The sequence below is a fragment of the Pinus tabuliformis genome, chromosome 6 (genome assembly GCF_031772625.1).
Source record: "Pinus tabuliformis cultivar Carrire ecotype Pingquan chromosome 6, CPIR1, whole genome shotgun sequence".
NCBI classification, from domain to species: domain Eukaryota; kingdom Viridiplantae; phylum Streptophyta; class Pinopsida; order Pinales; family Pinaceae; genus Pinus; species Pinus tabuliformis.
This window is the reverse complement of record NC_142292.1, coordinates 524826235-524837520: the sequence shown is the minus strand read 5'-3', so window position 1 is coordinate 524837520 and position 11286 is coordinate 524826235. Positions and strand designations below refer to the sequence as shown.

At 38.6% G+C, this 11286-nt stretch overlaps 1 protein-coding gene across 1 annotated transcript; it reads left to right on the top strand.

Moving 5' to 3' along the window:
• Positions 1 to 8220: 8220 nt before the first annotated feature.
• LOC149259600 (uncharacterized) lies at positions 8221 to 8718 on the top strand. The gene has a single exon (XM_089454633.1). The coding sequence runs from the start codon at positions 8221 to 8223 to the stop codon at positions 8716 to 8718; it is 498 nt and encodes a 165-aa protein (XP_089310759.1).
• Positions 8719 to 11286: the final 2568 nt, after the last annotated feature.

The following is an 11286-nucleotide window of genomic DNA, read 5'->3' as shown; positions in this document are numbered from 1 at the left end:
TTTTAATTAAATGGAGGGTTACAAGCCCTAAGGGCATGGATACCCCCCTGATGTTGGGTAGAATCGCATCCAAAACTCCCAAGGATGCAATCATTTAAAACAACAAAAAATGTATCCCTAATGTCTCATTTACCACTTTTGTCAAACAAATGGAATGTAAACTTTCATCTACAACTCTACACGAGGAAATACAACCCAAAATTATGCTACTAAGAGTTGTTAATTGAATTTACACATTTCTAAATCCACCATATGATTTCTTGAAACAGTTTACAACCCGAAAGCTACTTCCTTTGACATAATTTGACAAGCTTATTATAGCCATTGGTACAATTTGACAAACATATGGCAGCCCTGAATGCTACCACCATTAAGGCTTTCTGTCAAAATTCTAACAGATCTATACCAAAAAATTGAATCACAAAACATTGAATTATTAATAAGAATATGAAACATATGAAATAACTAAAAATTACCTCAAACTTACCACAAGCCTTTGATCTTTCAAACCATATTTTAGATGCCATTATTTAAGCATTTTATTTAAAGGGACGATCCTATAATTCCTCGAGGTATATTTCAGGTACAAGCCCATTTTCGTACTTCTCTTGTAAGCTACAAGTTAGCACTTATTCATGTATAAATATATAAATTGATAGCATTACCCATTTAGGGGTTTTTCTAGACACTTTGAAAACATACAACAAAAATCCATAACTCATGAAACTCTTACCCAACCTATTTCACAATTCTTCATTGTAATAATTGTTAGATATTTGGCGTTTCTTCCTCAGTTCACTACAATACCAAGGTTAGTAAAATAAACTACACCAATAATATTTCCAACTGGAAGTATAAGCATCCATACATATAGATTACACTCAGTCTTCATTCTCAACTTAGCGAATAAGATTATAGACAACATAAGCTTAAACCAAATTTACATGCTTACAAAAATAAAAATTCCTACAATTCTTTATGCTAACATTATACTAAAATTTCAAGGAAATTAAATTTGTACCTGATGCAGTATTCAATTCCTACTACTGAAATCACGCTCCATCTTTGATTCCTTAACCAACTTATTTGAACCATCCGACTTTCCTCCCAACCATATCCAGGAATAAATTCTCCCCATGGAACCCCCGAGCTATATAAGCTCACAAGAAGTACCAAAATATAATATTAGAGAGATATATGAGGTAAGATAAGGAAGATAAGTTTCAATTCCTCTCAATACCACTGATGTTCAACTCCATTGGGTAGAGCTACCTAGTAAATTTAGATTAGCATTTGGATACCCTCTAGGTCTCTCCCTCTCACAAACTTCTTCAAATCTCTCCAATTCTTGGTATCACAATGCACCTCTCCCTCCCCAAGTGAGAAGATATGAGACAAATATAGGAGGAGCAAAAAATTCTTGTCATAAAGGAAGAGTAATATGCATGCCTTGAGGAAGAGTAATGTATTCCATTTAGAGGAATGTAACTCATGCCCTTAAGGAGAGGTATGAATGCCTTAGTTAAGGAGAGTATACCATATGCATTAAAGAGAGTGTAAGAGGATTTTTTTATGACATGCTTTTAATGAGTGTAAGAGGAATATTCCGTGTTTTTGATGAGTGCGTAAGAGAGAGTGTAATGTATCATTACGAGAGAGAGTTATGCAGAGCCATGAGAGTCATCAAAGAGATAGGTGTGAAGTGATTGAGGTGACTTGTAATTCCTTTTAATAATAGTATCATAATCTCATAGAGGATAATGATAATAATAATAATAATAATAATTAAGTCAATATTAAACTATTAGGACTGATTAGTGATAAGTTAAGTGTTTTTCCTTCAACTATACTTGATTACCAATTGATGCAAGGTGATTGAATGTTTTTGGAGAGTCATACTCGAGTTGCAAGTCATGCCTTTCTATTTTTAGAAAGTCACTCCAGAATGATCAGAAATGAGATTTTATTAAGGAAATTCATCCCTAAGCTTCCCATGAGTGGTATTTTTCTTTTGGAGAATAGGGATTCCACACCCCTATTGCATGCATCTCTCTGCCTTAGTAGATAGAGGACTCCACACCCTGATCTACTCCAAAGATCCAAGATTCCACATCTTGATATTTTAAATATTCAGGACTCCACACCCTAAACGTTTTATTATAGGTACAAGACCTTGCATCTTTATCTTTCATTCATTTAGGACTATGTGCCCTAATTTCCATGGCTTCTTATCTACTCTTCTTTGAAACTCCACATTTCACCTTAAGGTACTGATTGTGAGCTCATACCCATCCGATGGTTCGTTTGTAAGGTCTTGTTCCACGACTAATAATTATCCATGACTTCCTCAATCATTTTGGTTTTGAAGAAATGACTTCCACAGTCATTTATAATTTGAGAATCCTTGTTAGAAAATAACGAAGTCTCCTTCCACATCATGCACAGTACAAGATTAAGATTATAAAATCATACAATCATGTATCATCCATAAATCATAATTAAACATATGTTCCACATAACCATGATCATCTATGGATTTATGTGTCTCAATCCTAGATCACCATCCTATGTCAAAACTAGGATAACAAAAGAGAAAACATCGATAATATGTACTTAACAACATCAATCTTACCAAAACCAGTCTTATAGACACAACCATAAATATTATCATAAGCACGCAACAACTGTGTGACCCATATCAGGTCTATAGCATACAAGCATATATATAAGTCTGACATGGATAATATTTATATTACTGCATCAAAATCACCCTCTCCAAGTGTCACCAAAGCTAACTCATCAAAAAGGGACACTACATACTCCCCCTCTTGGGATAAACTTGGCCTAAAGTTTTCATACGGTCATAAGATACTTAGTTCTTTTCAATTCTCCTATCAATAAGGTGTTAAACTTATGTATATGTATTTGATATCTTTTCTTCATGCCAATTCCTAGTTTAATGTTTGCTAAATTGGAAGAAGCTCCATGAAAACCAAGACATACCATTCTTAATAAAGTACAAAAATATATCCATGCCATATTAAACACATTTTGGTATAAAATTCCAAATATTTGTACATCAAAACCAACCATACAATTTACAGTACCATTATTGGGTACGGGTCCCCTAAGTCTAAGTTTTGTCCAAAGTATGTAGAGACTCCACATTTTGAGGAGCAAAGCGCAATTAGTGCAACGTTTTAAGAGTCAAAGGGGCTTTAGGGCAGGTCAAAGCCCCTTGTTTTGTGAAGGGATGGGATTACTTAGAGGATTTTGAGCTCCACCCATGGTTTGCAGACCATGGTATTGTAAGGTTAAAAGAATATATAAAGGGATGCTTTTTCAAGTCTAAGGGATGATGTATTGAATTGATAAAACACTTTTGAGTCTATTTTGTAAGATCTTCTATAGTCAGGCAAAGGGGAAGGCTCCTGCAGTTGTATGCGCGGAGACCTTGGTAAGTATGCATTCGAGTATGCAGGCCCCTGCAACTGTGTGCACAGGGTCAGAAAGACTGTATTTGAAAATATTTGACTAATAAAGAAGAGACAGATCTATGTAATTTCTGTATGTTCTCTTAGTTTCTGTGTTTTTGACTATTTATTGTTCATTTTATATACATCTTTTGCAATTTCATCGTGAAGGTTCAGATACTATTTTATATGATGAATAATGCATTTTATTTTAGTTTCGTGTAGTTCAATAATCTGATAAAGTAGAAAACACTTCACGATTGTAAGATTAAGGTTACGAGTTCGCAAAGGTCGGATTAAGCCCTAAACTGTTTAGAACCTTACAACCACACTACATAGTTCCTCTGGATGTAGAAACCTGGTTCTAGCATCCCCCAATATCGCCTCGGGTGAGACTGTGGTCTGCGCGAGCATATCGTTTCCGAAAGGTCTGGTGGTATAGTGTTTGGTTGGTTAGTGTAGCTAACTCTGAACCTGGGTCTAAGCCCCTGAAGCCAACAAATGGTTCTGTTGCTGGGACTAGGACCTATCTAAGGTATGTGTGATGTGGCATCCGACTAGAAAAGAGATTTAAAATTGGATAGATGGGAAGTTGCACGAATTTGTAGCTCATGAGAGAAGAGATCCATGTAGTCAAAAGAAAGGTGGTTACAGAGGTATATCTATACAAAACAACACTAGATATTTTTCACTTTGTTTACTAACGAGTTGCACGAGTGGCTTTCAAATCTCGCGAACAACGAACCCACTTGGAAACACATCGATCCTATTATGTGGACACCAGATATGATTAAGTGACTTAAGGAGTCTGAATATAATGTTGCAAGATCCATTGATTACTGGGTTGACAGTATCCTTGGAGGCTTTATCACTAAAATTGCAATTGACACAACAATATCCTACAGTGAAGCTGAGCACATATTTTTCAAAGGTCCATAAGGTAAGTATCTGAACTCCTTGAATATCTGGATTAAAATCTTGTTATGTGAAAAGGGTGTTATGCCTATAGATTGATGTTTAAAATATCTCAGACCAGATATACGTGAAGAAGAAAAAGATTTAGATCCGATTGGGAGAAATATATTGAAGGTGAGTATAGTCCATTATTAGGTGAATTAGACAGCGAAGAATAAAGGACCAACACTAGTACACCTAGAGGTGCGACACAGTTAGAAACTCAAGGCACTTCTAGGATTCCTCACCTCCACCTCCACCTCATACACCTACACCTACACCTCCACCTCCACCTCCACTATTCAACACGGCTAACACAATGAAGATGCCTATCTTTAAGGGTCATGGATCAAAGGATCCTGATCGGTTTTAGTTTGTCACAGAAGCTGTGTGGAAAACACAATAGATTAATGATGATGACATGATGAAAGAACAACTTGTCATAGCATTGTAGGGTAGAGCACTATCATGGTATATCAAGTACAATATGACAAACCCGACTGCTTCACTAGCTGTGACGAAGAACGCACTAAATGCGGAGTTTAAAAATCCCAAGTCATAGAAATTAAAGAGATTAAGCAAGATGTCAATGAAACTACGTGGGATATAGATTAGAGGTTAAAGTGTTTGATGGGAAAATCCAAATTCCATATCTCTGATGAATTGCACAAAGAGTGGTATATAACTGCGCTATTACCACACCTCATCTTATCACTATCGCAACAAAATATTGGGAAGTAGGTGGAGGCATTAAAAATTGTGATGAAATTAGAATCTTCACTGGTACAAGACACTCACATAAGGCTTCAACAGGTACAATCCCAGTTGGCAAACCTACATATGGAGCTGCAAGACCCGAACAAAGGAAAAGAAGTTCAATCTGAGATGCACTCAGAAGTATGTGCCTACAGTGTAAGACGAAAGGTCACTATAAGCATCAATGTCCATTCTAACCTAATTATTTAGTTGGCAGAGGTCCCAATCCTTTCAAGCTAGAGCCTAGTGCTAGACCAAGTACTAGACCGAGCGTATGGTGTAGTATTTGGCAAGTTGCAGGGCAGCACCCAATTGATCATTGCTATTTTCTACAGAAATATGTGCAGTCTCTGCAATAATTATTTTGTAAGTTTTGTTGATTAGTAGGACATGATGAGAGCCATTGTCACAAATATAACTTGATGATAGATTAAACCCCGACATATAGGATGCAAGTTAAAGGTCACGCACATGAAGAGAATGGTTCACTTGCAGTTCACAGAGGATTTCAAGGTCTAGGACATGGTCACAGAGGAGGCACTGGATGAGGAAGGGGTTAGATCATATGTTATAATTGTGGCGAAGCCAGACACTATGCATGAGATTGTCAAAATCCCACCCACCCTTCATGTTAGTATTGTAGACAATTTGACCATGTGATAGAAGATTGCCTTGTTTTATTGACTAAGATGCAGGAAAAAAAGAACCAACAACCTGCACAAAATATACAATTGATGCGATTCAAACTAGACAAGGATGATCCAAGCATTAATATAGTGACAAGACATGGTGTGGCTACCGGATAAGATAAGGCAAAAGGTAAGAAACCTGAGGTAGATACATGGGTTAGGAAAATAAGATAAAAGAATAATAGGTTTAATATGCAGAAGGAAAATGCAAATTTCTTAGAAGAGTTTCATGGATATGGGAGCTTCGACATCAAAGACAGACACAATTAGTACCAAAGAAGAATTCTCCTAAAGTAGGTACTGCAATGGAGAATCCTGATTCGATTATTCTAAAGTCCTTTTTGCAAACATGTATAAAGTTGTTAAGGGACCAGAAAGTAGTAGAAGGGTTGAAATAATTGATCAACAACTGTGTCAGTAAAGAAAAACCACAACCTAAAAAATGCGTCGTAAATAAGGTCAACAAGAATAAGAAGAGGGCTGGACAAAAAATGTGATTAACTGTGCAGATTGGCAACTTTGAAATGGATCAAGTAATTTTGGACTTGGGATCAGATGTGAATGTCTTACCGAAGAAGACTTGGGAGTGGATGGGGAAACCAAAGCTGTAATGGTCACCTATTCAGTTGTGCATGGCCAATCAAAAGAATATTATTCCTATGGGATAGTTGCAAGGTGTCATGGTGGATATTGAAGGAGCAAGAGTACGAGTGGACTTAGAAGTAATTGAGATCGTGGATGAAAATAATCCGTATCCATCGTTGCTAAAAAATGATTGGGCATTTGATATGGATGCCATAATAAATCTAAAAAGGAGGAGTATGGTATTCAAAAAGAACTGTACTAGGGTCGTTGTTGCTTTAGATCCTTCTGAAGGAGCATGATATGCATAACCCGTCCGTGAAGAATACGGTGATGATGATATTAACCACATCTATAAGTTAACTACGCGTGACGAGGATTGGATCAACCCCACTGCAGATGGATGGATAAGTTGGGAGAAGGATAGTTCATGTCATTCAGACTCAGATGAAGAACTAGAGAACTGGTAGAACTAGCTACACGAAGTTTCTACTCTGCGTTGTAATAGAATGATGAAATATCTTCGTTGCATATCAACTGAGGTATGTAACTTACCATATTATGATGGGATAGGTGATGTTAGCATATTTCTGGATAAATTTGAAAGGGATGTACCAGAAGAACAACAATTTCAGGCCTTGGATTTGGCTTTGAGGGCTACAGTTGCGCACTGGTGGGGTACACATAAGGATAATATTGGAGATTGGCGGGAGTACCGATGATTGATGAGGCTCAAGTTTGGTCTTGAAAACACAAGAATCACAAAGAAGTAAAATGGAAAAGATGATCCTCACAATCATTTATCTTGTTGGACTAAGGCATGGGGCGAAGAACCTCGACCAGAATGGGTGCATGTCTTTGTTCACACTTTGGATGTGATGCCAATGAATTGGTATCTTGAAACAGAGTTGCACCATGGTACTGCCGATTAGAATGCTATGAAGGAAAGTTTTATTTTGACATTTAGTTTTGAGAGTGGCTTTTAGTGTATCGATGATTCTCTTCAAGAAATTAAAGAAACAGTCTTCCGGACGCCTAAGGAGCTGTTGACTTGGGTACAACTCGAATGGAATGCATTGTTGCAAAACGCACTAGAGTGTTATAATATGACCACTGAAGAAGGCTAGGAAGATCCATGAAGCATTAACATTCCTGAGTCAGAAGGATAATGTGAAGTGGCATGTCTAGATGCTAAAATACCTTAGGTAACACAACCTGTTAGGATGAGGCATGTCAAAATAGGTTCAGAGGTTGAGCCCAAGTTCATGTGCATAAGAAAGGCCGTCGAGTTACTGCATGAGTACCAGGAGATGTTCCCAATGAAGTTTACGGAGTTAAAAGGCATTGTAGACGACATGGATGTCATAAAAATAAACTTAAAGCCGGATACGAATCCTGTAAAGTAGTGACCGTATAGGCTCAACTCAAAGTACAAAGAAAAGGTAAATGAGGAACTTGAAAATATGGTCACAACTGGTATAATCGAACTTGTGGAAGAATATGACTTGGTGAGTTCAATAGTAGTACAAGAGAAAAAGACTAAGGGTGAAATGAGGATCTGTGTTGACTTAAGGAAGCTGAATGACACATATGTACATGAACCATTCCCAACACCATTCACAGATGAAGTTTTGGAAAATATAGGAGGTTAGGAGGCTTACTCCTTTACAGATGGGTTTTTTGGGTACTGTTAGATTAAGATCGCACCAGAAGATCGGAGTAAGACAACCTTCGCTACTGAATGGGGATCCTTTCAATATACAGTCATGGCGTTTGGGTTGAAGAATGTATTGACTTGCAAGAAGCTGATAGGGCAGACTCTGTTCAGGCTGGTGTATGGATATGAAGCTGTAATGCCAATGGAATATATAGTCCCCATCCTTAGAATAGCAACAGTCATGAATATGGAAGACAATGATATTATGGAAGAACGATTGGAACAACTTCTCGTGCTAGAAGAGGATCAATTTCTTCCAGGATTTCACCAAAAAGTGAAAAAATCTCAGGAAAGGGCATGGAACGATCCCCATATTAAGCAACGAAATTTTAAGAGTGGAGACTTGGTTTTTCTCTATGATAGTAAGTTCGCGCAATTTCGTGGTAAGTTCAAGAATAATTGGCTAGGCTTGTACGTTATTAGGGATATATCAGATGGTGGCGCAATTCAGCTCGTGAAGATGAATGGAGAATTAATTGTCAGGCGCGTAAATGGGAGTAGGTTAAAACTTTACAGGGACAATTTTGTTTCTGGGAGTGTGCAATGACTATATGAATGGAGGATAGTCTTAGTGGTATAGGAAGTTGGAAGGAAGCACATGACTATAAAATATTCTACTAAGGAATGACCTTGTCGAAGAAGGTGGGATGTGTGAAATTCATGAGGATGGTGTAGGTGGAGAATGCTGCGACAGAGAAGGGGTAACTACACTGCAAGGAGGGATATGATGACATTTGTACAGAATATGACCATTGGGGATGATTTGACAAGGAAATTGCCATTACAAGGAGTGGGGGAAACACATTTAAGAGGCATATATGGGAAAATATTCTTCCAAATCCGCATTTATGAGGAATATCTAGAGGGAATTGAGTGGTTTGAATTTGAAAAAGGCTATAAATATGGCATCCCACTCCACATTCAGACACTTTGTTTGTTGAGAATTCGCTGTGAGATTTTGCACCTAAGTGTGAGCTGAGCTTTTTGCTGCATGTCTGGTTGGAGTTGGAAGAAGCTTGAGCAGGAGTTTTTGAGTCGAGGGCTAGAATCCATTATGACTACCTCCCAGCCAACACATAATACTGCACCTATATCACCCAGAACTAAGCCTACTTCTGTAGCATCAGCAGTCAAGAAGTAGAAGAAGCCCCAAAGGACCCCGGTTAGATAACCACCGCGGAAAATCCTTGGAGAACTATAGAGTAAGGAGAAAATGGATCCACAGAAACAACCCATGGAGCCCCAATATTTGGATGAAGAAGAATTAGCCAACGGATTTGTGGATATCAGCGCAGATGAGGTGGAAGCAATCTACAGGTTGCCACCTTAGATGCCGCCAAGGAAACTAACTGTGAAAGTGATGAAGAACCCAGATTCCATCAAATATAAGATATTTACACCCTTGTTATTAGAGGAAGCGCCAATTGAGGGGTATTTGTTAGCCAAGGTGCCAAACTTACGCATGGAGGACTGGGATTTGAATGATTGTAGAAAGTATCCCCAATCTGAGCCCAACAAGTACCTCCAATCTGTTATTACGAAGAAGTTGGAGTGAAAATTGTTGAACTAATGAAGTGGATTCAACATGCTGGATTGTTGAATATGATGTATGTTCCCCATTTCGGGCTAAGCAACATAAACACCATTTGTGTTCACCAACTGTTGGCATTGGTACACGATGGGCATCTGTGGCTTGGAGAGCCAATTCTAATTGATGATATGTTAATTCAAAGAATTACCGCATTGCCTAATCAAGGAGAGAACCATAATGATGCATTTGTTGGGAAATCTCAAGAGAAGAAGCTGGCTGATCAAATGAAGAATGACTTTGAAAGCATCAAGAAGTCACAGGGCTATGCTATTAGCTCTATTAACGATGAATCTGTGTGCTTTTCCGCATCTATTTTGGCCGGAAAAATCATGGGGAAGTGTCGGGCAAATAAAGTGTCGGCCCCCGGTCATATCATTGGTTGCGCAGTGTAGCAAGGGGGTTTAGTTTAATTGGGTCAGGTAGCTCTGTCAGGAGTTTTTGGATGACTACCACAAAGCACACGAAGAAGGGAAGCCATTCCATTATGCCTAGTTGTTACTCTTAATTGTGTTGGTAGCATGGAAAAAACTGGACGATTCACAGTTCCCTAATGTGGAACCTCATGTGTGCAAGGCTAAAAAGTTTGCCTCGTTATGGGCCTCTAAGGAAACGAACCGGGTTATGGAGAACAAAATATTTTGGGTTCTTTTTTAGATGGACCTATGCACGGTTATCAATCAAAGGTCACGGTCGTCACCTACCTTATTTCAAGAGTTTGGTGACGTTGCTGATTTTAAAGCCAATTTTCACAGTGTCTCTATCCGTGCCAAGAAAGATTTGGGGAAGGTATGACATCGACTACAATACTTAGTGTCTGAAGATGACATATTAGCGGTCATTAGTAGGTGGTCAAGTTATTGGCTTACCCCAACAATGGTAAAGGTGATCAAGAAGGTAGGAACAAGTGCGCAGGTTGAAAAATTAGTAGCCAAGAAGGATATTGAGAAAGTGCCTTTGACGGTCACCATTGACCTCGAGGGAAAGACTACCTAGCCCATAGTTGAGTAGGAGACTGGTGAAGGAGAATAGGGTGGTGGAGACCCTAATGTAGACATGAATGAACTTTATTCTCCATTTATAATCAAGAAGTGGAAGAATAAAAGTGTTGACAGTGCGCAAAAGAAGTAGAAGTTAAACAAATCTGCTAGCGTCGAAGCTTTGGTCCTCACTGAGGGGGACTTTGATGAAATTGGTGACATTGTCCCCGCTGTGATGAAAGAGATGTGGGGGAACATTGAGGATCAATACATGTCAGTTTGACAAAGGTCCAACAAGGCCTTAAAGAATTGTAGGTGCAGACAAGCGTGTTTCAAGCGAGCGTGGTTCAGGCGAGCACGAAGTAAGCGAGCGTGGTGCCTTCAACCGAGCTTACCGTAGACCTTCGAGCAGTCCATTTTCCAGAAGGATCACTGCACGTCAAAGCTACAGAGGAAAGGGAGTGTGTCCAAAACTTGTAGAATATGAGCCTAAATCTTGCGGTGCTCCCCCTTCAAGCATTGCACTAGCTTCATCAGGGCATCATAG